This window comes from Drosophila eugracilis, unplaced genomic scaffold (assembly GCF_018153835.1).
Source record: "Drosophila eugracilis isolate 14026-0451.02 unplaced genomic scaffold, ASM1815383v1 contig_1985, whole genome shotgun sequence".
Classification (NCBI taxonomy): Eukaryota; Metazoa; Arthropoda; class Insecta; order Diptera; family Drosophilidae; genus Drosophila; species Drosophila eugracilis.
This window is the reverse complement of record NW_024572849.1, coordinates 280,994-307,964: the sequence shown is the minus strand read 5'-3', so window position 1 is coordinate 307,964 and position 26,971 is coordinate 280,994. Positions and strand designations below refer to the sequence as shown.

At 40.2% G+C, this 26,971-nt stretch overlaps 1 protein-coding gene across 2 annotated transcripts in view; it reads right to left on the bottom strand.

The window, feature by feature from the left end:
* Positions 1-10,233: 10,233 nt before the first annotated feature.
* The window catches only part of LOC108104324 (potassium voltage-gated channel protein eag), a 64,185-nt gene continuing 47,447 nt past the window's right edge, over positions 10,234-26,971 (bottom strand). The window contains exons 10-19 of one of the 2 annotated variants that reach the window (XM_017210307.2): positions 22,392-22,488; positions 21,982-22,328; positions 21,705-21,860; positions 21,505-21,577; positions 20,051-20,250; positions 17,980-18,232; positions 17,399-17,814; positions 15,839-16,129; positions 15,014-15,031; positions 10,234-14,124 (exon numbers count right to left, since the gene is read on the bottom strand). In XM_017210307.2, coding sequence (XP_017065796.1) covers positions 12,892-14,124; positions 15,014-15,031; positions 15,839-16,129; positions 17,399-17,814; positions 17,980-18,232; positions 20,051-20,250; positions 21,505-21,577; positions 21,705-21,860; positions 21,982-22,328; positions 22,392-22,488 — 3,084 coding nt within the window. In that variant the 3' untranslated portion in view covers positions 10,234-12,891. The remainder of the gene's footprint in view (positions 14,125-15,013; positions 15,032-15,838; positions 16,130-17,398; positions 17,815-17,979; positions 18,233-20,050; positions 20,251-21,504; positions 21,578-21,704; positions 21,861-21,981; positions 22,329-22,391; positions 22,489-26,971) is intronic. The other variant, XM_017210308.2, reaches the window with a different exon arrangement.

Here is a 26,971-nt window from a genome sequence, read left to right as displayed (position 1 = left end):
AATTTGGGTCAAAATTGACTTTCCCAAAATCGAAAAACGAGTGATAGGGGTGGTTAGTGTCGGTCTTGTGCGTCTTGTTTTGGCCGAGCTAGAGCTAACACACCGCATCAAATATTGCATTTCCTTTTTTATCCTTTAAATCAGCCCTCGCAGCAAAAGAGCAGTACACTAATGTAAAAAGTGGGTATAGGGGCTTAAAGTGTTGGTTGTTGGCTGCATAAAACAGTCATTGTTTTAGCAATGCGTCTTGTTTTGACAAAGTTAGAGCTAAGAGACTGCAACAAGAGCGGAATCTCTGCTGTCAGAAGACGTATACTTGATTTTGGGCGGAAAAAAATCAGTCTTTTGGGCATAGCAGAGCCAAAAATGGTCCAAATGAGGAATGTAATACCTCGTAGGGCTCGGAACTTGATTGCTATGATTCCCAATTGGTTTGCATTCAAATCTGGGAAACTTCATTTTTGGGCCATTTTTGAAAATTTTGATGATGGTACCCCTTATCAAAAATGCGAAATTTGGGTCAAAATTGACTTTCCCAAAATCGAAAAACGAGTGATAGGGGTGGTTAGTGTCGGTCGTGTGCGTCTTGTTTTGGCCGAGCTAGAGCTAACACACCGCATCAAATATTGCATTTCCTTTTTTATCCTTTAAATCAGCCCTCGCAGCAAAAGAGCAGTACACTAATGTAAAAAGTGGGTATAGGGGCTTAAAGTGTTGGTTGTTGGCTGCATAAAACAGTCATTGTTTTAGCAATGCGTCTTGTTTTGACAAAGTTAGAGCTAAGAGACTGCAACAAGAGCGGAATCTCTGCTGTCAGAAGACGTATACTTGATTTTGGGCGGAAAAAAATCAGTCTCTTGGGCATAGCAGAGGCAAAAATGGTCCAAATGAGGAATGTAATACCTCGTAGGGCTCGGAACTTGATGGCTATGATTCCCAATTGGTTTGCATTCAAATCTGGGAAACTTCATTTTTGGGCCATTTTTGAAAATTTTGATGATGGTACCCCTTATCAAAAATGCGAAATTTGGGTCAAAATTGACTTTCCCAAAATCGAAAAACGAGTGATAGGGGTGGTTAGTGTCGGTCGTTAGCTGCACGAAACAGTCGTTCTTTTGGCTGTGCGTCTTGTTTTGGCCGAGCTAGAGCTAACACACCGAATGAAATATTGCATTTCCTTTTTTAGCCTTTAAATCAGCCCTCACAGCAAAAGAGCAGTACACTTATGTAAAAAGTGGGTATAGGGGCTTAAAGTGTTGGTTGTTGGCTGCATAAAACAGTCATTGTTTTAGCAATGCGTCTTGTTTTGACAAAGTTAGAGCTAAGAGACTGCAACAAAAGCGGAATCTCTGCTGTCAGAAGACGTATACTTGATTTTGGGCGAAAAAAAATCAGTCTTTTGGGCATAGCAGAGGCAAAAATGGTCCAAATGAGGAATGTAATACCTCGTAGGGCTCGGAACTTGATGGCTATGATTCCCAATTGGTTTGCATTCAAATCTGGGAAACTTCATTTTTGGGCCATTTTTGAAAATTTTGATGATGGTACCCCTTATCAAAAATGCGAAATTTGGGTCAAAATTGACTTTCCCAAAATCGAAAAACGAGTGATAGGGGTGGTTAGTGTCGGTCGTTAGCTGCACGAAACAGTCGTTCTTTTGGCTGTGCGTCTTGTTTTGGCCGAGCTAGAGCTAACACACCGCAACAAATATTGCATTTCCTTTTTTAGCCTTTAAATCAGCCCTCACAGCAAAAGAGCAGTACACTTATGTAAAAAGTGGGTATAGGGGCTTAAAGTGTTGGTTGTTGGCTGCATAAAACAGTCATTGTTTTAGCAATGCGTCTTGTTTTGACAAAGTTAGAGCTAAGAGACTGCAACAAAAGCGGAATCTCTGCTGTCAGAAGACGTATACTTGATTTTGGGCGCAAAAAAAATCAGTCTTTTGGGCATAGCAGAGGCAAAAATGGTCCAAATGAGGAATGTAATACCTCGTAGGGCTCGGAACTTGATTGCTATGATTCCCAATTGGTTTGCATTCAAATCTGGGAAACTTCATTTTTGGGCCATTTTTGAAAATTTTGATGATGGTACCCCTTATCAAAAATGCGAAATTTGGGTCAAAATTGACTTTCCCAAAATCGAAAAACGAGTGATAGGGGTGGTTAGTGTCGGTCGTTAGCTGCACGAAACAGTCGTTCTTTTGGCTGTGCGTCTTGTTTTGGCCGAGCTAGAGCTAACACACCGCAACAAATATTGCATTTCCTTTTTTAGCCTTTAAATCAGCCCTCGCAGCAAAAGAGCAGTACACTAATGTAAAAAGTGGGTATAGGGGCTTAAAGTGTTGGTTGTTGGCTGCATAAAACAGTCATTGTTTTAGCAATGCGACTTGTTTTGACAATGTTAGAGCTAAGAGACTGCAACAAGAGCGGAATCTCTGCTGTCAGAAGACGTATACTTGATTTTGGGCGGAAAAAAATCAGTCTTTTGGGCATAGCAGAGGCAAAAATGGTCCAAATGAGGAATGTAATACCTCGTAGGGCTCGGAACTTGATGGCTATGATTCCCAATTGGTTTGCATTCAAATCTGGGAAACTTCATTTTTGGGCCATTTTTGAAAATTTTGATGATGGTACCCCTTATCAAAAATGCGAAATTTGGGTCAAAATTGACTTTCCCAAAATCGAAAAACGAGTGATAGGGGTGGTTAGTGTCGGTCGTTAGCTGCACGAAACAGTCGTTCTTTTGGCTGTGCGTCTTGTTTTGGCCGAGCTAGAGCTAACACACCGAATGAAATATTGCATTTCCTTTTTTAGCCTTTAAATCAGCCCTCACAGCAAAAGAGCAGTACACTTATGTAAAAAATGGGTATAGGGGCTTAAAGTGTTGGTTGTTGGCTGCAAAAAACAGTCATTGTTTTAGCAATGCGTCTTGTTTTGACAAAGTTAGAGCTAAGAGACTGCAACAAGAGCGGAATCTCTGCTGTCAGAAGACGTATACTTGATTTTGGGCGGAAAAAAAATCAGTCTTTTGGGCATAGCAGAGGCAAAAATGGTCCAAATGAGGAATGTAATACCTCGTAGGGCTCGGAACTTGATGGCTATGATTCCCAATTGGTTTGCATTCAAATCTGGGAAACTTCATTTTTGGGCCATTTTTGAAAATTTTGATGATGGTACCCCTTATCAAAAATGCGAAATTTGGGTCAAAATTGACTTTCCCAAAATCGAAAAACGAGTGATAGGGGTGGTTAGTGTCGGTCGTTAGCTGCACGAAACAGTCGTTCTTTTGGCTGTGCGTCTTGTTTTGGCCGAGCTAGAGCTAACACACCGCAACAAATATTGCATTTCCTTTTTTAGCCTTTAAATCAGCCCTCACAGCAAAAGAGCAGTACACTTAATAAAAAAGTGGGTATAGGGGCTTAAAGTGTTGGTTGTTGGCTGCATAAAACAGTCATTGTTTTAGCAATGCGTCTTGTTTTGACAAAGTTAGAGCTAAGAGACTGCAACAAAAGCGGAATCTCTGCTGTCAGAAGACGTATACTTGATTTTGGGCGGAAAAAAATCAGTCTTTTGGGCATAGCAGAGGCAAAAATGGTCCAAATGAGGAATGTAATACCTCGTAGGGCTCGGAACTTGATTGCTATGATTCCCAATTGGTTTGCATTCAAATCTGGGAAACTTCATTTTTGGGCCATTTTTGAAAATTTTGATGATGGTACCCCTTATCAAAAATGCGAAATTTGGGTCAAAATTGACTTTCCCAAAATCGAAAAACGAGTGATAGGGGTGGTTAGTGTCGGTCGTTAGCTGCACGAAACAGTCGTTCTTTTGGCTGTGCGTCTTGTTTTGGCCGAGCTAGAGCTAACACACCGCAACAAATATTGCATTTCCTTTTTTAGCCTTTAAATCAGCCCTCACAGCAAAAGAGCAGTACACTTATGTAAAAAGTGGGTATAGGGGCTTAAAGTGTTGGTTGTTGGCTGCATAAAACAGTCATTGTTTTAGCAATGCGTCTTGTTTTGACAAAGTTAGAGCTAAGAGACTGCAACAAAAGCGGAATCTCTGCTGTCAGAAGACGTATACTTGATTTTGGGCGGAAAAAAACCAGTCTCTTTGGGCATAGCAGAGGCAAAAATGGTCCAAATGAGGAATGTAATACCTCGTAGGGCTCGGAACTTGATTGCTATGATTCCCAATTGGTTTGCATTCAAATCTGGGAAACTTCATTTTTGGGCCATTTTTGAAAATTTTGATGATGGTACCCCTTATCAAAAATGCGAAATTTGGGTCAAAATTGACTTTCCCAAAATCGAAAAACGAGTGATAGGGGTGGTTAGTGTCGGTCGTTAGCTGCACGAAACAGTCGTTCTTTTGGCTGTGCGTCTTGTTTTGGCCGAGCTAGAGCTAACACACCGCAACAAATATTGCATTTCCTTTTTTAGCCTTTAAATCAGCCCTCACAGCAAAAGAGCAGTACACTTATGTAAAAAGTGGGTATAGGGGCTTAAAGTGTTGGTTGTTGGCTGCATAAAACAGTCATTGTTTTAGCAATGCGTCTTGTTTTGACAAAGTTAGAGCTAAGAGACTGCAACAAAAGCGGAATCTCTGCTGTCAGAAGACGTATACTTGATTTTGGGCGGAAAAAAATCAGTCTTTTGGGCATAGCAGAGGCAAAAATGGTCCAAATGAGGAATGTAATACCTCGTAGGGCTCGGAACTTGATTGCTATGATTCCCAATTGGTTTGCATTCAAATCTGGGAAACTTCATTTTTGGGCCATTTTTGAAAATTTTGATGATGGTACCCCTTATCAAAAATGCGAAATTTGGGTCAAAATTGACTTTCCCAAAATCGAAAAACGAGTGATAGGGGTGGTTAGTGTCGGTCGTTAGCTGCACGAAACAGTCGTTCTTTTGGCTGTGCGTCTTGTTTTGGCCGAGCTAGAGCTAACACACCGCAACAAATATTGCATTTCCTTTTTAGCCTTTAAATCAGCCCTCACAGCAAAAGAGCAGTACACTTATGTAAAAAGTGGGTATAGGGGCTTAAAGTGTTGGTTGTTGGCTGCATAAAACAGTCATTGTTTTAGCAATGCGTCTTGTTTTGACAAAGTTAGAGCTAAGAGACTGCAACAAAAGCGGAATCTCTGCTGTCAGAAGACGTATACTTGATTTTGGGCGGAAAAAAATCAGTCTTTTGGGCATAGCAGAGGCAAAAATGGTCCAAATGAGGAATGTAATACCTCGTAGGGCTCGGAACTTGATGGCTATGATTCCCAATTGGTTTGCATTCAAATCTGGGAAACTTCATTTTTGGGCCATTTTTGAAAATTTTGATGATGGTACCCCTTATCAAAAATGCGAAATTTGGGTCAAAATTGACTTTCCCAAAATCGAAAAACGAGTGATAGGGGTGGTTAGTGTCGGTCGTTAGCTGCACGAAACAGTCGTTCTTTTGGCTGTGCGTCTTGTTTTGGCCGAGCTAGAGCTAACACACCGCAACAAATATTGCATTTCCTTTTTTAGCCTTTAAATCAGCCCTCACAGCAAAAGAGCAGTACACTTATGTAAAAAGTGGGTATAGGGGCTTAAAGTGTTGGTTGTTGGCTGCATAAAACAGTCATTGTTTTAGCAATGCGTCTTGTTTTGACAAAGTTAGAGCTAAGAGACTGCAACAAAAGCGGAATCTCTGCTGTCAGAAGACGTATACTTGATTTTGGGCGGAAAAAAATCAGTCTTTTGGGCATAGCAGAGGCAAAAATGGTCCAAATGAGGAATGTAATACCTCGTAGGGCTCGGAACTTGATGGCTATGATTCCCAATTGGTTTGCATTCAAATCTGGGAAACTTCATTTTTGGGCCATTTTTGAAAATTTTGATGATGGTACCCCTTATCAAAAATGCGAAATTTGGGTCAAAATTGACTTTCCCAAAATCGAAAAACGAGTGATAGGGGTGGTTAGTGTCGGTCGTTAGCTGCACGAAACAGTCGTTCTTTTGGCTGTGCGTCTTGTTTTGGCCGAGCTAGAGCTAACACACCGCAACAAATATTGCATTTCCTTTTTTAGCCTTTAAATCAGCCCTCACAGCAAAAGAGCAGTACACTTATGTAAAAAGTGGGTATAGGGGCTTAAAGTGTTGGTTGTTGGCTGCATAAAACAGTCATTGTTTTAGCAATGCGTCTTGTTTTGACAAAGTTAGAGCTAAGAGACTGCAACAAAAGCGGAATCTCTGCTGTCAGAAGACGTATACTTGATTTTGGGCGGAAAAAAATCAGTCTTTTGGGCATAGCAGAGGCAAAAATGGTCCAAATGAGGAATGTAATACCTCGTAGGGCTCGGAACTTGATGGCTATGATTCCCAATTGGTTTGCATTCAAATCTGGGAAACTTCATTTTTGGGCCATTTTTGAAAATTTTGATGATGGTACCCCTTATCAAAAATGCGAAATTTGGGTCAAAATTGACTTTCCCAAAATCGAAAAACGAGTGATAGGGGTGGTTAGTGTCGGTCGTTAGCTGCACGAAACAGTCGTTCTTTTGGCTGTGCGTCTTGTTTTGGCCGAGCTAGAGCTAACACACCGCAACAAATATTGCATTTCCTTTTTTAGCCTTTAAATCAGCCCTCACAGCAAAAGAGCAGTACACTTATGTAAAAAGTGGGTATAGGGGCTTAAAGTGTTGGTTGTTGGCTGCATAAAACAGTCATTGTTTTAGCAATGCGTCTTGTTTTGACAAAGTTAGAGCTAAGAGACTGCAACAAAAGCGGAATCTCTGCTGTCAGAAGACGTATACTTGATTTTGGGCGGAAAAAAAATCAGTCTTTTGGGCATAGCAGAGCCAAAAATGGTCCAAATGAGGAATGTAATACCTCGTAGGGCTCGGAACTTGATTGCTATGATTCCCAATTGGTTTGCATTCAAATCTGGGAAACTTCATTTTTGGGCCATTTTTGAAAATTTTGATGATGGTACCCCTTATCAAAAATGCGAAATTTGGGTCAAAATTGACTTTCCCAAAATCGAAAAACGAGTGATAGGGGTGGTTAGTGTCGGTCGTTAGCTGCACGAAACAGTCGTTCTTTTGGCTGTGCGTCTTGTTTTGGCCGAGCTAGAGCTAACACACCGCAACAAATATTGCATTTCCTTTTTTAGCCTTTAAATCAGCCCTCACAGCAAAAGAGCAGTACACTTATGTAAAAAGTGGGTATAGGGGCTTAAAGTGTTGGTTGTTGGCTGCATAAAACAGTCATTGTTTTAGCAATGCGTCTTGTTTTGACAAAGTTAGAGCTAAGAGACTGCAACAAAAGCGGAATCTCTGCTGTCAGAAGACGTATACTTGATTTTGGGCGGAAAAAATCAGTCTTTTGGGCATAGCAGAGCCAAAAATGGTCCAAATGAGGAATGTAATACCTCGTAGGGCTCGGAACTTGATTGCTATGATTCCCAATTGGTTTGCATTCAAATCTGGGAACCTTCATTTTTGGGCCATTTTTGAAAATTTTGATGATGGTACCCCTTATCAAAAATGCGAAATTTGGGTCAAAATTGACTTTCCCAAAATCGAAAAACGAGTGATACGGGTGGTTAGTGTCGGTCGTTAGCTGCACGAAACAGTCGTTCTTTTGGCGTGCGTCTTGTTTTCGCCGATCTAGAGCTGAAAAACCGAACATGTTATTGCAAATTTCTGTTAAAAATAGGTTTCCTGATTAGATAAACCTACGGACAACGTAAACTAAGTTTTACTTTTTTTTTTAAATAATTTTTTTATTTTTTTTTTTTTTTTTTTTTTTTTTTTTTTTTTTTTTTTTTTTTTTTTTTTTTTTTTTTTTTTTTTTCTTCCTTCCTCCCCTTCAAAAAAATTTAAATTTTTTTTAAAAATTTTTTTAAAAAATTTTTATGTTTGTTTTTCTCTTTCTTTGTTTCTTTTGGCTGTTGCGTCTTAGTTTTGTTCTGCGCTTTATGCGGTTCTGAAAACGTCATTCTTAGTTTGGGGTTCCCTAATTTTCGATCGATCCATTTTAAACCCAGAATAATGGGCGTATAGCCTGTCTGATTCTGGTGTGTTCGAGTGTTTGTGTTTGTGTGTGTGTGTGTCTGTGTGAGTTTGGGTCGCATGCGGCAATAATCAAGTAACTATACACATTAACTGTAGGCATTAATCCAGCGATTCTCAAATAAATGATACAACTATTTCTGTTATCGATTTCGCGGCTTGTCTCCTGGCATTTAATCAGTGGCCCTAGGACGAGTCCCAGCAAGCTTTAAATGGTATAAACTACCTATATATACATATATATATCAGTATATATGCTCGTATATATATATATATATATACCTATATATATACTAATGTGGGTGTATGTATATAACTGTAAATCTGCTCAGCAAAGCCATGGCTTGATGTCTCTAAGTTTTCGGCGCCGTTAAACCAAAACTCAATTGCTTTCAAACTATTTTTTACATGCTCGTATTATTTTTTGGTATTTTTTTTTTTACTTTCTTTACTTGGAATGTTGCAATTGCAATATGTAGTATTTTTTTTTTATTTTTGTGGTTTGTTAAATTTGTAGTTAAATGGTAATTCTCTTTCTGTTCTTTTCCTTTCATTTCATTTCGTTTCGTTTTCATTTTGTTTGTTATTTTTGTAAATATATAAATAGGCAGCTTTTCGATTTTTAAAAACAAAGGGCGCGTGTACGAAATAAGTTTCGGTTTTCTTTTTTTTAATGTTCTTTTTTTGTTGGTATTTTAGCAACTATGCTTCTCAAATTGGTGGAAAATGTTTAACATTGCTTAATAGCGTTTGTTCTTGTTCTTGTTTGTTGTAAAATTTTGGTTCTTTTTCGTCTAGAGTCTAGAGCATAATGCTAAATATTTTTTGTTTGTTTTGTAATTCTCAGTATCTTTAGTATGTTTGGTTTAGCCGTAGTATTTTTGTTTTTAATTTTTTTTTTTTAGTTTTTCCTCTTTTTTTAGCATTGCTGTGGGACTTACGTAATAAATGGATAAAACGAAAATGAGGCGCGTGTTTACTTGGTTAAGGCTTTCTTCTATCATTGTATAATGTATATTTAAATTAATTTATTTTTCACTTTTGGGATTTTGTAAACGGTATTTCGTTAATTGAGTGTTGTGATTTAATTTTGCTGTCTTCTCTGGCTTGCATTAATTGTGTATATTCTTGAGTGTTTCATTAAGTTTGTTTAGTTTACTTTCGTTTTTGTTTTGTTTTGTTTTGCTTTGTTTTTTTTTAGTTGTTTAGAAAAAAATTCTGGCGTATAAAAGCTTAATTTTGATAGGTTGTTCTCGTTATCATTCTAGGTGTAACTAGAGGTACACATATATACATGTACATATCTATAATAATAATATGGTTTAATCAGTTTCTTTGGCGCCTCTCAGCGAATGTCCCAGCAGACGGACCCGAATCGACCGATCTTCAGCTGCCTACCACCTACCACCTACCACCTACATATACCATCTACAATCTGGCGATCTATATAAATATCAGACTGAATCCGGGCATTTTCCAGGCGACGAAATCGAAGGCCAGAACATCATGAGTATGATTTTGTATTATCTGGGACTTGTAGAGACAGGGGTACCTCCTCCTTCCTTCTTCTCCTTCTATTCTTTATAACTTTCTTTTTGCTTGGGTGTATGTACATACATGAGATTCGCATTTCCTCCTATGTATATATATATAAGTTCTTTCTCCCATAAATTGTTCAATATAAATTTCGACTAAATTGCTCGCTCAGCTTGATCTAAAAATTGTAATTGCACCATTTTTAGTTTCACGTTTTCGTTCACTTTTAATGCTAATGCTAGGTTTTTCCTTTTTCTTTTCGTATTAGGTCTGAGTTGCTAGTTTACTGAATGCTGCTTGAGTTGGTTTTAGTTACTTTAGGTTATATTTATAAGGCTCTGTGTAGTAGGGTCAATTAAAAAAAAACAACAACCCGAAAGCTATACTAAGGATGGGGTGGAGGCGGAAGCGAAAGAGATAGTTAGAGAAAGAGTGAGGGTGAAGTAGAGATAGTGGGGTTAAAGGTGGCGAGATATAGGATTTAAACAATACGAATACTAAGCTGCTATCGTATCAGTGCTATCGTATCTTCATATGAGGACTATCGGTAAATCTTCGTCTTATCGTTTCCCTTCTCCGGCCTAGTGCGTCTTAGCTTTCCTTACTCAGTTGTCTTCCGCCAGCTGCCTAATTATTATTATTTTATCAATTATTTATATTAATATATATATATATATTTATGTTTTAGGTATATTTGATTTATAGTTATTTTGTTTAAAAAAAAAACCTATGTACAGTGAGCCCGCTACATTCGTTCAACTTTCAACTAGAACTTAAGCCCTAAAAAGTATGCAACAATCCATTAACTTTTGATTCTTTCTTGAGTATTGGAAATACGTATATGTATATAGGAGTGAGAGTTAGTGACTGACTGACTGACTGACAGAGTGAGTTTGTGTTGGTTACTCAATTTTTAATACCACTTGAATTGCTTTTTGGTTTGACGGGGGATTCTGGGTAATGGGAATCGAAAAAATCTACAACTAGAACTAAGTAACTTTCGCGTACAGAACCCCGAACCCCGCTTATGTAGGCCCACCCTAACCTAACTCCCCCAACTATACAGGGAAGACAGTTCGTATGTGTGTGTGTGTTTTTTTTGGGGTTATCTGGTTCTGCCGCCTATCTACGCTAAGGTATTATAAGTATCAAATATCGAATAGCAATTATATAAAATACCAACTAGGGAATCAAAACGGTAACCGAACGAGATTCAAGTGGACTCCAAATGATGCTATGTCTGCTGGCGACTTAAACGTAATGAAACCTTGCCTCTAAACTGTCCAGGTTAAACGTGCTCCTCGTCCCTCTATTAGCTTTTTTCTCTTTCTCCTACTTAAACATACTATATAACCGTGATCTGAAGAAGCACGATAACTACCATTAATCCTGATCCTTCAAGTCCTTTATAAACTATATGCCAAGTGCAAGCCTATCAAATGCCAGCATAAACAAATATCTAGGTTACATTTTTTGTTGTCTAAACTTTTCAAATTGATTTTTCTTTAGCTAATTTCTTTTTCTTTCTTTTATCACAAAATATGTGTTTGTTTGTCAAGTGTTGGTGAGCTTGTGAGTGTGTATGTTGGTGTGGTAACATATTTTGCTAAATTTTAATTCAAATATTTACAATGCCCAAAGAAATCATATTCGATCTTTGCTTGTAACTAGAGATTTGCTATTTCTTTTTGTTTTTTATTTGCTTTTTTTTTGTTAAATCTTTTTCTTCTTTTTTTTGTTTGTTTGTCGTTTTTTGGTTTCTTAGGTCTGTCGATTGTCGTTTCGTTTTTAGCGGCCACAATTTATCTGCTGTTTATATCATTTCGGTATTACTTAAGCTTTACTGTTGCTGAGTTAACTATTTGGTTGAGTTGAGTTTCTTTTTCGTTATCGTTATCGTTTATCGAGTCTATAAAGCCTAGAATATAGGGAGCCAAGCGAGTGCGAGTGCCGGAGTGCTCAAGCCAAGTTTCGTTAAGTTAGTTAGTTAGTTAGGACGGGTTATATCCATATATGAATCTCTGTGTGTGTGTGTGTGTGTGTGTGTATATGTACATTGTCTCTGGTATTCGTTATTCGTATGTATGTGTGTGTGGCATGGCATCCCTGTTGGATCCTCTTCTCTAAAGTTAGGTTTTAGTTTTTTAGGCTATGTACAATTCACGGGCATTGTTTCGGTCTGTAAGCTTTTTTCCTCTGGTTCTTTGCCTCCTTTAGCAGTTATCACAAAATTATCCATATATACATACAGCTATATATATGTGGGTGTGTGTGAGTGTATCTCTGTGTGTGTGTGTGTGTCCTTTACAACGTTTCTTTTTGTATATATATATATATATATATGTATACATATAAAGGTAAATAATTGCAGTAAATGTAGCAAATTCGTAAGCAATATGCTTGCCTTAATCGTAATCGTTATCGTTATGGCTAAACGCTATCGTAATCATAATCATAATCATGTAACGGTTAAAGAGTATCGAATATCGAGTATCGAGCACTTCCATTCAGAGTGTGTGTGTTGTGTGTATATGTGTAAGTGTGTGATAGAGAAGGATAGCAAAACGTTTGAGATTCGTGTAGCGAAAAAGAAAGTTTTTTAGCCAAAGTTCCACTACAACTTATTTTTCTACCTTTTTTTTTACAAATATTTTTTAAGGAACTTGACAATTTTTAAATATTATTTAGTACACATTTCACAAAAACCACAAGAACACGTGAAAATATTAAAAATATATGAAAACCTTAAGGTTAGTTTAAGAAGATAAATAAGATTAAAAATCTGGAATGTTTTATCTTATTTTTCAATGAAAAGTTATTCTTTGAGTATCTTTGAATATTGAATATCTTAAATATTGAAATCTTTATATTTAACAGATGAAACTTATGTCCAAACGAACATAACATAAACTATAGAATCTGAGATCTTTCTCAGACTTAAAACTTCTTTTCTATTGGAAAGTTTGAGATCTTTTTCTATTGCAAAAGCAGAGATCTGTCTAAATTTATAAACTACTTTTCTTTTGGAAAAACTCAGTTCTCTTAACACTCCTTTTCACCTATCTTTGCCGGGAAAGCTTCTTACAAATTTTAGATAAATACGTTGTAGTGGACTTTTAGGCGCTTGAGATACATGAGCTAGTTTTAGTGTCGAGTTGAGGTTACAGCTGTATCTTAAGTATATAGACTAACTAAGCGTAGGCGTAGGCTTGCGAGTGGGCGTGGCTGGGCCCCTACTCCCCCGTTTTTGTATTATTGCTCCTGGCTGGAGGCCTCCTCCATTCGCTCCTCCATCATCGTGGGCTACAGAAATTCCAGCTTGCCCCGTGTATTGCTGCCTGTGGGCGTGGTGGTAGTAGTAGTGGTCGTGGTGGGCGTGCCGCTACCACTGCCCGCTGTTGTGGGCGGTGGCGGTGTTGTGGGCGTAGCACCTGACCCAGATCCTCCACCCCCACCTATTCCGGCAGACGATGTCGATGGCAGTTGGGCCGCCGTAAAGTCCTCCTCGAGTAGACGAAGATGCAGTAGCTCTGCTCCTGGTGTTGTGGGTGATTGATCCGCCGGCTGTTGCTGCTGCTGCTGTTGCTGTTGCTGATCCGCTGACGCTGGCGCCGATGACGTCATGCCAGATCCGGCAACGCCCGCGGGAGCTGCGGTCGCGGTGCCGGCCGTCGAGGCGAGTGTCTGCTTAGGAGGCGCCGGTGCTTTCCTGCTCTTCGAGCGTCGCTTCTTGAGCATCAGCGGCCCCAGGCCGTTGCCTCCCGCGCTCGACACAACTGTGGCGCCCGGATTTAGCAGACCAGCGCCACCAGCGCCAGCTAATCCGGACCCATGTCCAGATACCGTACCCGCTCCAGATCCTCCCGGCGATGAAATGGTTATCACAGTGTCCACTGGGCTAGTTACCACAGATGTGGGGGCCTGTGTTGTGGGCGTGCCGCCACCGCCCGCGCCGCAGCCCGCGCAGATCTCGTCGCCGGGCGTGGTCTGGCCACTGCTATTATCTGGAGCGGTACCGGTGACAGTACCAGGTGCCAGTCGCTTGACCAGCTCACCCAGCAGATCCTCGATGCGACCAATGCGCTGCTGCATACGCTGCAACTCCAGCCGCACGTCCACCTTCATGTCCAGCACGGTGGCGATGAGATCGCGCTGCGCCAGCGTGGGCGGCGTCTCGCGCAACCCTGTATCGTAGGTATCCGATGTGGTTGCCCTCGAGCTGGCCATTTCGATTTGTCGCTCTCGCTCTAGGGCTAGATTCCGATCTGCTTTGGTGACAACGGCCACGACAGTGCCGCCACTTCCTCCCGATGCTCCGGCTGCCGCCGCTGACGATGTGGTGGCCACAGGCGGTGATGGACCGACAGTGGCGGATCCAACGGCTCCCACGGCGGATGAAGCACCGGTCGCACCCTCGATGACCACACGACTGTCGCGACTTGGTGGCGAGGAGTCCACCTCGCCGCCCTCATCGATGGTGTCCTGGCGGGCAAGGGTCGCTTGGCTAGCCTGCAGCTTGGGCGCCTTGGGAAAAACCTGGAGGTGACGTTTAATGGAACAATGGACGATGCGGAGATGCGGATGCAAATGCGGGATAGACAGGCGGGTGGCAGGTTGTTGCATGTTGCATGGTTTTCATTTTTTTTTGTTTTTTGTATCGGTTCGGCAAGGGAGAAAAGTGAGAAAAATAGTGTTTGAGTTGGTTTTTTCGGTTTTGGTTTCGGTTTCGGAATTTGGGTTAAAAGTTTGGTGGATTGGTTGTTGATTGATTTGGTTGGTTGGTTGGTTGATTGATTGATTGGTTGATTGATTGTCGAGGCATTCATTTTCGGTTGTTGTTGCAGTTGCAGGTTGGTAATTTGTTGCAGGTTGCAGATTGGCAGAGTGCAGTGCATTGAATTTGTTTTCCAATTTTTATTTTTTGTTTTTATTTCATTTTCGAAAGTTGCAGTTGTTGTTGTTTTTCCAATTCGAAATCAATTTTGAGTTGTTGTAGCAAGGCAGGCAATGGTATTATTTCAATTTCGAGTTTTTGGTTGCGAGACAGAGAGAGAGAAAAGTCAACGGTAAGCGGAAAAAATCGAAAAAATATATCAATTTGGTTTCGGGATCATTGCAGTATAAACATTCTCTAAAGGCAGTTTTGCTGGGTGTGTCATTTTTGAAGTGGGCAGTGGGCGTGGTGCTAGGGCTCAAGTTTCGGCCATGGGCGGGCACGATTATGGTTTTATCTCTAAGATTTTCAAGCTTTTTAAATACAAATTTAATTCTAACATAGCATATTACGAATTAAATAACGAATAACCATTAAATCGGCTCGCCCATTTGCCTATCGGTAGACAAAACCGATAACAGTGTATCGTGTGCCAGAGTGGGACAGCCAACTAAAGTAGCGGTTAAACAAACTAATCGTTCGTACACTTACTTTGCTTAATTGTAAATGCTAGTCAATTCGATTGCACAATTTTCAAAATGGAGAAAATACGAAATGATAATTGAGGAAATGAACGCAAAATGATCGAGTAACCGGTCACGTAATCGGAAGTGAGAAGAGCAAACGAAAGGCAAAAAAAAAAAAAAAACAAAAAGAGAGACAGAGTTATCATTAAAATTGAAACCCCAACAAACATGCATTTTCTGTTTGCATTATTTAGGACATGTCTGTTTTGGTATTCTTGTATTGTGATTTTCTACAACGTTTAGATACCTGCTTTGGCCTTAGAATTACTAATAGAAGTTAAGATTTAGTTAAGAAGCTACTTTGATTATGAAGATAAGAGCAGAGATTAAAAGTTGTAAGTAGCTAGCAGGTGTATAAACGTAGTATGTATTACTAAGCTTGATTCCACTGATTTACATTTCTGGATTAAGTCTTAATAAGCTTTACAAAAGGGACCAAAAAGATATGTAAAGGTTTGTAAGTATACTTTTAGGGACCTTTAGAGATCTTTAAAACTCACCCATTAAGTCTAAAAACTAGTTTTTCTAGGTTAGTCAATATTTTTGTTTACCAGAACTGCATGTCAATGGAAGCAAGCTATTAAGGATATCACTAATAAATCAAAAACGAATCAAATTGAGTTAAAATTTAGTTGCACAGATTAGTAGAATCCTCATCATATCATCGTGTGTCCCTTAAATGTGTTTTCGTGTTTAGCTGTATGTCAAACGATCCCAGAATCATACAGATCGCAGATCTTAGATCCCAGATCCCAGATCCCAGATCCTGATTGATAAAGCGTATAATTACTTTGTTGCCTTGTCCACCATTGCTACTCGAAGTACTACTCTGCCGCGCTTGGGCGGTGCTCTCTCGGAGACTTTCGCGGGCGCTCAAACTTCTCGAGACGGCTACCTTGGCGCTGGTGTCGCTAGCTGAATCGACGCTTGAACTGCCCAGAAGGCGTCCCCACTTGCTGGCCCGTGTACTGCGCGCAGATGGTGGACCCGATGAGGGCGATGGGGATGGCGATGGCGAGGGCGCCGCTGCGGTGCTGAGGATGCGAGCGTCCTCGGTCAGTGTCAGTTTGGCTGGTAGCTTCTTGTATATGTTGTTGTTGTTGCAATTTTGTTGGTTTTGTCGATTATATTATTATTGTTTTTTTTTTTTTTAGCAGGGGGCATTATCGAGCATTTTACCGAGCAAGCATTATTTCATATATATCATATCAGGCGTTTTTCGATCAACAAATTTTGCGGGAGAAAGAAGAAAGAGAAAGTGTGGTGGGTTGGAAGGATTTCGGGGGGATATAGAAGCGCAGGGTTTGCAGGGGAATTCGATACGGGTGTTGGGGAAATAATACAGAATTTTCCGTTAGTAATTTTGTTAATTTTAATTTCAATTATATTTTTTTAGCCAAATTCACAACATAAATTAAGGAATTCAAAGATCAAGGCAAGGCCAGAAAAGTATGTACAAAGCGGAAAAGAACAGTTTTGTTTTTGTGGTGGATATTGGATATCGTGAAAGAGGTGTGGTGAATAAGTGAGCATGAATGGTGGGTGTTTTGGTTTTTGTTTTGGTGGCGAGTTGTGAACAGTTATATGCATTATGCGTAAGCATGTTAAAGAAAGACAAAGACAAAGAAAGACATACAACGAGCATAAGTCACTTTTGTATACAAGTTTATCGCTTCGATAGTAAAGAAACATTAGTTAAGCAAATACAACGTTATTATTAACTACTACTGTAAACGTTTAACAGTTAACAGTTAACGGTAAACGGTAAATGGCAAAACAATTGCCCCACCGGTCGTGTTTCAGTGCCCGGGTGTTTATCAGTTCGCCTGGGGTCTTGGACTCTGGCTGGAGCTGTGATTGGTGGATTGTGAGGCTGAGGCTTCGAAAGAAACGTTAGTTCGGTTAACGGTGAACGATGCAGCGGAAACGAATGGCAACGGAACGGGTCTCGAACCGTAGTGATATTGAGCCAACGGAAAATTTAACATAGAATTTAAAACAGCAAACATAAAATGATATCGATACTTTCAGGGATTGTGTTTGATTGGTTTTTGGTATTAAATTTATCGTTTACTAAGGATTTCTTCGTATACTCCATTGATAATACCTATAATAAGGTTATCTCAGGTACATCTTATGAACCACTTCCTATCGCACAATCCCCAAAGATCATATAACAAATGCACATAGAACTACCCAATAAACACAACAACAAAACATGAAAATGTATCGATAAATAACAACAACGAAACACTGAAAGCAGAATGCACAGCAACAAAGACAGATATAGACAGAGATAGAGAGAGAGAGAGAGATACGCTATGGGGACATTCCAATCCCAAAAACTCACCTTAGTTCGCTCCACCTCGCCGTCACCCTTCTCGACATCACTTTGGCCAGATCCGCCGACGAGCTCCTTACTGCCCGCCTGAACTTGCGGAGTTCGACGGAACTTTGAGAAGATCTTCCGTACGAGATGGTCCTGATTCTGGGGCAATTGCGGCTCGTTCTTACGCCGTTCGGCCAATTCTTTTTCGCGCTTCACATCGGCCACCTTGCGAAAAATCAGTCGATGTCTGAGATTGTAGGTGAGCACCAGATTGCGTGCAAAGCTATTCGCAAATGCCGAATAGAAATCGAGGACTTCGAGCAATTTATCACGTTTGATGGCATGCAAATCACAATAGGTCAGAGCGCGCACATTGGCCGCGCTCTGGCCAACGGCTGAGTCCTTCCAGAATTGATCGCCGAAGACGTCTCCCTTGCCTGTAAAATGAGATTTGTCTCAGTGTGTGGTTGATGTGGTTCGAAAAGGAGCCGCAGAGTTATCGCCGAATTTCCTTACGTAAGCTATCGAAAACGATAGTTCTGCGGCTATCGCTGAGGGAGTAGAGGGAAACCAAATCTTGATTGGTAATCCGGTTAACTCACCCAATATTGCCACAACCTCATCGTCTTGTATCACCTCCAGGCTGCCTGTGACGATGAAACAGAGGCTATCGATGCTCTCGCCGGTGTGATAGAGCAGATCCCCCGGCGCCGAGTGCGACATCATGAAGTGCATCGCCAATGCCCGGAGACAACCATCCGAGGCCAGACGAAATGCCGGATGCTCGTTAAATACTTTGCGATTTAGATGAACACATATGTCAGCCTTCATATCTTTCGGACAATAGTTTAGTACCTGCGAATTGTGAACGAGTTGCGAGTGGCGGTTCGATAGGCTTCGATTCGAGGCTAATCGAAACGAAGCGATTGCGAGAAAAGATTTGGTGATTGGTTTATTTATCGGATCAATCGGTTAACTGCCTCTTTCTCTATGGGAAATTGAAAATTTGCGGACCACCACGGAGGTTTTCCAACCAGATATCTAAATGATTCTCTGGGCGGAATTCTTCAGCTCTAGTGGCTAACGGGACACGCACACACACGCACACATACACTAATACACATACAACATTGATCGAGTGTCAGTGTGTCTGTGTTTCTCGTTCTGTTTTCCATTGATAGTGTGTGTGTGTGTGTGTGTGTCTGTGATTGTGTGTCTGTTTTTTAGGTTGTCTAAGTGTGATTGAGTGCTATTTCCAATTTTTAGGGAAGTAACAGGGATTTCGGGGATATTCTTAATTGCGGCACAAACTACAGTCAACGAAATAGTTATAAAGGTCAGTTTATTCGGCTTGGACCGTTTCTAAACTCTGTTTCTGTCTTTGAACCAAACTTGGGTTTATACGATATATATTATCAAATTTTTATGGCGCAAACGACCCCTGACTGTGGTTAGTTTTTCTTTTTAGGAGGAGGTTTTGGGTAACGGGCATCTAGGTTTTTAGGTTTTTTAGGGGTCGGTGCGCCGTTTGGTTCAGGTTCATCTAAAGGCATGAATTTGACGGACGCTTTTCGTTTTGGCACGGATCTCGCTCGCGGGCAGACACATGGAGAGAATGGAGAGATAGATCATCGATTAGCTGAGTTCTGTTAAAGATGATTTCGTTAGATGTATAGAGCTTTTAAGGTGTTTTCCGCATTCTTTCAGATTTTTATTTACAGTTTCTTCGCCACCCACAGCTTACCTCAGACCCATCACCTTGTCCTTGATCTGTGGGTGGTTTATGACTTTGGTCGTTTTATAGGTTTTTTTTTTTTTTTTTTAAGTTTTGATCTTAGGTCTAGGGGAATATGATCAGAAGCTTCAAAATATAAGGAAAACAAAGCGCGGGAGCAGCGATCAAAGTTTCTTTGTCGAAGAGTTAAGGAGAGAGAGAGAGAAAGTACAGGTTTTGTGTAAGGTAGCGAGTAACGAGTGGGGTTTGTTGATAGAGGAACGAGTCTGTGTGGTAATTGTGGTGTAACTGTAAGTGTTAAGCTGTACTACCAGTGATTAATGGCGAGAAACGATTGACTAGGAAAGACTAGTAAAGATGATGATACGAGAAATAATCATGGAAGTCATAAGACTCTAAATAAATATCTTTATAGGGTGTAAAATCATAAGGAAGTAAGGAACTTTCTTTAAGTAACTATAAAAGAGATCATAAAAGTTTCTTATGTGAAAAGTTAGGTTTAAGTGGAAAAATGTAGAAGCCCAGAACCAGCGATTGATGAGCAATCTAACATTGAGTTGTGAGTAGCGAGTACGAGTTGCTAGTAGCGAGTAACGAGTAGTGAGTAGCAATTGTTGAATGTATGTCATGTATGTGTGCGTATGCCGAGTGCATTAGAGAAAGTGATAGGCTGAAGTGCGCCAAGCTCTGTAGAGAAGCCAGCTATGTACATAAATGGAACAAAGTTCCGGCGCATAAACTTTATACACAAAAGCGTTGATAAATGAGACACATAAATGGGTAAATGTATCCTCCTTCTCCCAGCTGGAAATAATGCCAAAGTGTATGATTTTTGATGCAAGAAGCTAGTTGTTGGCAACAGAAAAACGCTCAAGGCGATTTAGCCTCCCGGAAGATCCTTTTTGGGGCAGGGGGGCATCCTATCAAGGACAACTTACCTTCTCGGTATCCAGACCCTTGGTCATGGCCCAGGTGGAGACGACATAGTCCATAACACGCTCGCTGAGAGCTTTCGGCACCTCGTGCAGCTTCATGAACTCACGCACGTTGTTGAGCATGTCGTGGTACTTGGCCGTGGCCGAGGTCATCTGTTGGATGATGGTAGTCACATGGCCAAAGATCGTGGCATACAGCAGAGCTATAACGTTCAGGGTTTTATAGATAAAGAAAGAGAAAAGAGAGAAAGGTGATGAGACGGACAGATTAAGCGACGGCGGTGCACACATAGTTGGAGCTCGTAGTTTTTGGGGGATTCCATTCAAAGCAAACTTTACACGATCAGCTAGATAACACTTGAGATGTGTGAGAGTGCACAGAGAAAAAATTACCCTAACTAAGAATTACATTTTGTAAGTCTCGTTGAATCGAATCAAAGGAAGTAAATTGTACAAATACATAAACTAAAAACTATAAATTTAATCTGTTAAAGATAAACAAAATGAAATACTTAGAACGCTTGAAGACATTTTTTCTCTGCATTTAGGTGAAGTGTGAGTGTGAGATATGTGTGAAATAGACAGTTAGTGGGTGTGTGTTATCAGTAGTCGCTGATACTACGCGCTGTGGAAGAAAAGAGACGCACAGGTGCGCGGCTAGAACAGTAATAAATGCCACAGATTGGACGAGCACACAGTTAGACAAAGACAAAAAGATGGCAGTGGAGAAAGGATGTGGAGATAGCGAGTGACATGAGCGAGATGCTGCGCAGGATAAGCATTTCCTTGACAATTCTTCCATTGCTTTTGATGGTATGCTGATCGTGCGCAGTTTTCAAGAGACTCTCTTGTCTGATTTTGGATTGACATGAAGTACAGTACGCGTTACAAATAACACGAGTTACGGATAAAGAGTAACGAGTAACAAGTTACCAATTTACGAATTAATATTATTAAAGAGTTATTATGTTCACAACGTGAGTTACTATTGATGAGTAACGAACGAGTTACTATTACGGATCATGCGTTACGATTACCGATTAACGTATAACGAGTAACGAGTTTTACGGACAACGAGTAGAGAGGATTACGCAATGCAACTCACACATGGCCACGAATTGTGCAACTAGATGACGACGGAGCAGAAGAAGGGTGGAGAAAAAGATTTTGACACTTGACTCTGGCTGCGATCAATCAATGATTGACGTTTGTGACAATGCGAGTGAGTTGCTTCTACTTGGACATGGACAAAATGGACATGTGCTACGTATCGAAAATGAGGGCTCTACACCAAATAACTGGAGCGATTTATTAGTTCTAGCGGCGCAAGCGGAATGGCCTAGCTTTCAAATGGTATCGAGATCGAGAAATCGGAACCGGAATTCAAAAGCGTGACGCGTGTGCGGGAATATCAAGAAACTTGGACGCGGCAACGGAACGTGTTAAGGACACAGCACCTGCAATGATCATCATGCAGATGGTGAACACCTTCTCGTTGTCTGTCTCCGCGGCGACATTGCCAAAGCCCACCTAAACAAACGAGAACAATCAAATTGGAGAAATAGAGAACAGAGAACAATCAACGGATTATTTAGTATTTTTGGGAAACAAAATATTACAAAAGATTACCCACAACCACACACACACACATACTCACCGAGGTCATGCAGGTCATGGTGAAATATAGGGCCGTCACGTACATGCTTTTCCGTGACGGCCCATTAACTAATTCCGGCCCGGTGTCATTACTCCATATATACGAGTACGGCGATTGGGTTACATTCGCCAGCTTCCAAAGCCAGCTGTACTGGATCTGGAAAGGGATGGGTCACAAAGGAGTAACATCAAAGCTCAAGAAATCTTTGTAGAAAAGTAAGGTATAACCTAATAGCTATATATCTTTCTTAACACACTCTAACTTATTCCAACCTTACCCCATTATCCGCATCACTGCGACCAATCGAGTACCAGATGCAGGCCAACCAGTGGGCCACCAGCATATAGAAGCACAGCAGCAGGATCAGCATGGCCGCCCCATACTCCAGGTAGCGGTCCAGTTTCCGCACTACTCGACCCAACCGCAGCAGGCGTACTACCTTGAGGGCACTGAACAAAGAACCGATACCATCCTCGTCCCGATCAAACGCGTTGAACACGTCATAGGGCAGGCAGCTTAGCAGGTCGATGATGAACCATGACTTTAGGTAGTTCATTCGGATAACTTTCGGGTCGCTGACCACTTCGCCACCAGGACCCACGAACGTTGTATGGAAGTTTAAAACTGCGGGGGGAAAAGTAGATAATTAAAAGATGGCAAATATTGGGAAAGATATTATGCACTTACCAATATCTATAAAGAATATAACATCGACTATTGAATCGACCACGAGCAGGGAAACATCCTCTGAGGTTTTATTTTTAAACGCTACATTGTATGGCACCTGGAAAAATAGTAAGAAATATTGTCAATGCATTTGGAAAACTATGTAAATAGGAATTCTTGAAATCAGTCGATAAAATATGTGGAGAACTTACTTAATTAGGTAATTCCCATTTTTAGTAAACAAGATAAGCAATTTGGAGGTATTTGATTCAATATTTCGGCTTTTATGGGCTTAGTTATGAACAAAATTATGAAATTTTGGGCGCCAAATCAAGTCTTTTAACAGCAGAGAGTCCACTTTTGCTGCAATATCTCAGCTCTTACTTTGTCAAATCAAGACACACGGATAATGCAGTTACTATTTTATGCCGCTAACAACCAAAACTTTATTCCCCTGTACCTACTTTTAACATTTTTGTTCTGCTCTTTTGACCTTTTCAAAAAGCCTATTTTTTACAGAAATTTGCAGTATTTTGTCCGGGATTTTAGCTCCAGCTTCGTCAAAACTAGACGCCATCATCAAAATTTAAAAAAATGCTCAAAAAATCCAGTATATCCAGCATCAAACGACATCAAACAACACATGGATCCATGATGCACTGCATCCTCCATGGAAGCCATGTCCAGGCACCACCAATGTGATAGGGGGTACCACCGGACCACTTGGAGGCACTTCGATGCACTGTACTAGAAAACACACACACACACACAAAAGTGACTTGACTAATTTTCACCGGCCAACAGCGCTCTAGTCACAACTTTTCTGCTAGAACCAGTTGGGAATTACAAGTGCCGCGGAGTGCACAAAATTTCGGCTAACATTGAGTTAGCTAATTTTATTGTTAACTAGTCGTTAACATTCAAAAGTTAACATTCAGTAAGCTTTTTTCGGTTGATTTTTAAATTTTTCAAATGTTCAAATCTAAAATTTTACTGATTTTTTGTAAAACTTTTTTTTTTCTCTTCATAAGAATTTGTGATAATGTTTAATATTTTCCAAGTTTCCAAGTTTTGGGCATGGGAAAAGCCTATTTTCCTGGATTATTTTTTGTCATTAATTAAGCCTTAGCTGGTAGGTCATGGAAGTCGGAAATTTTTTGGGTTTTCTACAGATCAAGCTGCATATGGGCTATAAAAAGTGAAAATGAAGAAGATTTTCTTTATGGTGCAGATTACTTAGGAATATTTTGAGTCACCAAGTTACCAATTACCATTCAAACGCCTTCCACTGTATACCCTTTTAGCCATAATTGACAAAGTGCTCATTGGTTCTCATTCTCATCCAAAACCAAGCGCAAAGACAATTCCATATTTCGACCATTTTAGGCTTTGCTATGGTAATATTATTGAGTTTTAATTGGAAAAAACAGGAATCGGGTATACAAAAAGATAAAAAAAGAAAATTACTTCTTCGCGCACTGGGATTTGAGCCGCTGTACTTCGGAGTTTCAATGCTCTACCCCCTGAGCTATTCAAGCTGACATAAGTTTTCAAAACTAAGCTAAAACTAACCGATGTACATCCTGTCATTTGGAAAATGTAATGCTAACGACGAGAACCTAAGTAGGCTGTTGCCGACATACTTTGACTAATCGAACTGGGTGTAGTTTATATTTAACATTTGAAAACTGTAACATCGCCGCCGACGGTAGCGCTGGGGGCAAAGTTGCCCCCAAAATGTTAAGGCGCCGTCGGTCTGGGTTCGAGTCCCGGTGAATATCTAAGAGCATGGAAACACGAGAAAAATGGCCGATACTATAAATACTGTCAATAGATAATGTCTTTAGAAGTTAGTAGAAAATATCTGTGAAACATTGGAACCTTTATAGGAAAAAATAAATTTGACTTTGAGTGAATAAAGAAATTTGTAGTTTTTTTTTTAACGTGTTTAAAGATGAGGTTATCAAGGATGTTTATTTTGTTCAATAATTTGCCTTCAGTTTGGACCATAAATGGCTTAGCTAGGGAAAAAATTGGATACTTTTAGGGGAAAAATAAGGAGAGTCCAAATGGTAACTCATAGAAGTGTCAAATAGGTTGGGTTTCCTTCAGATTAAGCTAATATATATCCCTATGTTTAGGCAGTTAATTTTTGGAATAAATTCTTCAAGGTAACTTATTAAAAAAGACTAATTATTATTCAAGAATTACTCAAATAATTCCTGGAAAATCTTAAAATATTTCACAAGTACAGACCTAAGAGGAGGGTTTAAAGGCTAAAAAAGGAAATGCAATTTTTGTTGCGGTGTGTTAGCTCTAGCTCGGCCAAAACAAGACGCACAGCCAAAAGAACGACTGTTTCGTGCAGCTAACGACCGACACTAACCACCCCTATCACTCGTTTTTCGATTTTGGGAAAGTCAATTTTGACCCAAATTTCGCATTTTTGATAAGGGGTACCATCATCAAAATTTTCAAAAATTGGCCAAAAATGAAGTTTCCCAGATTTGAATGCAAACCAATTGGGAATCATAGCAATCAAGTTACGAGCCCTACGAGGTATTACATTCCTCATTTGGACCATTTTTGGCTTAGTTATGGGCAAAATACTATTATCTTCGGGGAGAAATCAGCGCAAAAGTATGCTATATTTCCAACAGAGCGTATGGGTAATGAACCAGATAGTTCTTCGTCATGTTTAATTAACTTATGCAATTTGGAATGAAACTATCTAAACTAGAGACATATATTCTTAAGACGATCGAAACTTAAACAAAGGACACTAGACTCTTTTTGAAATTAAAATCAAATTACTATGTTTCAGGCTACTTTTTGACATTAAAAACGACTTCAAAGTAAAACAAAGTAGTTGCCATGATATATATACAAGAAACGACTGATCTGTCAGTCCGAAAGTTACAGGTGTGGCTCCCGTTTCCTTCCATCACCCGAGCAACAGTTGGTATTACCGGCCACCCCACGTTTCGGCTGTTGTCTTAACTGTTGCCCCAAGTGGCAGTTACAAGCCTCTTAACGTGGCTCGTCTTGTCCTGGTCGGAGGTTGGATTACAAGCCACGAATGCCTCTACTTATGTCCTGTCAAGCCCTGTCTCTCCAGCCTCCAGCCTCTCCGACGACGACTGAGCATATTAATTTAAGCACATAAAACATAAGCCGCCCTCTTTGAGGCAACAGTAACAGCGGTAGCAGCAGCAGTAGGAGGAGGAGGAGGAGGAGGCAGCTAAGGCGGAGGAGGAAGGACTCGCCGTCTGAGCAGCCACTTGGTCATGTAAATGTGTGCACTTGTCTGTCCCAGCATCTCGTCCTCTTCGCAGGCTTTGTCTGGCTGGGATCCCCCGACATTAATGTCTGACAGAGGGTCGTTATCTGAACTCTTCACTTGAGCTCGAGCCCTTTCCGATCTGTTTCGAGGGTATTTGACTAATTAGAGGCCATAGCTGGGGTATACTGTATACAAATTTATTAACCTGACTAAGGGAAAGCGATGAGAAGGTGTTAGAAACATAGTTATACTTTCCTCAAGCCTCAAAAATAGAAATAGTTAATGGCTTTTCATGTTTTTAATGAAGTTTTAACTAACAAAATTGTAAATTTTATATCAATTTTTAAGTAAGCAAACAGAGTAAACAAACGCAATTAATCAAGCTAAGTCTCTTGTTTTTCCTGCAAACATTACAGTTTATATGGATTTGTTGACTTTTGAAAAAGTCACTTACAGTGATTAAAAAAAGATTTCGTTTGTTCTTCGACTTAAACTTTTAATCTTCTCTGCATTCAAACACAAAAAAAAGGAGAACCTTCGACCACCTGGCTAAAAATATCACTTAACTTTCAAGCTTTTTCGTTGCACATTTTGTACTGTTGTAGTGGCAGACAAAGTTTTGATTTGTCGCTGGCTATAGCTATATATTTATCTAAAAGTTGCGACAGCCACAATCCCCCAAACAACAATAACAACAACAAACAGCTAGCTAGTAGTAAAAGGAAAATCTATGTATGTGGAAAGAGCGAGGGAAAGAAACAACAACTTATACCGCAAAATGTCATTAAACAATAAGTAAACGAAAAGTGTGCAACATGAAAGCCGAAACAAGAAACTAACAAGGAATTGCAACTTTATCTTGCCTGAACACTATATATCATTTTTGGATATAGATAGGGTGGCTAACCCCCTACCCTCTCAGTTTAAGGACTCCCCCGCCCCCTTACGGATGGCAACTTATGCTGAGCGCAATTTAAGCGAAAATGTTAACATCTTGTTGACGGAAATAGACACAATTCGAGCAGACAGCCGACATCGGCTTATGAAAAGGCATCGTATATGCGGCTTTGTGGCAATCTGAATGTGTGTTTGTGGCAGGTGGCATCGCAAGTCTATCCATGGTAATCTCATTCCATGGAAAACCCTTACCCTTACTCTCAAAGTCTAACCTACACCTGTGCGCCCTAAAAAAACCCAGAGACGAAGTCGTAAAACATTTTACAATCATTGTTAGACATTATGTTTGGTTTGGCTGGTGGAGGAGCATTTTGAATGCTGCCTATCAATGGAAATGTGTAAAGAAGCTTATTAAATATGG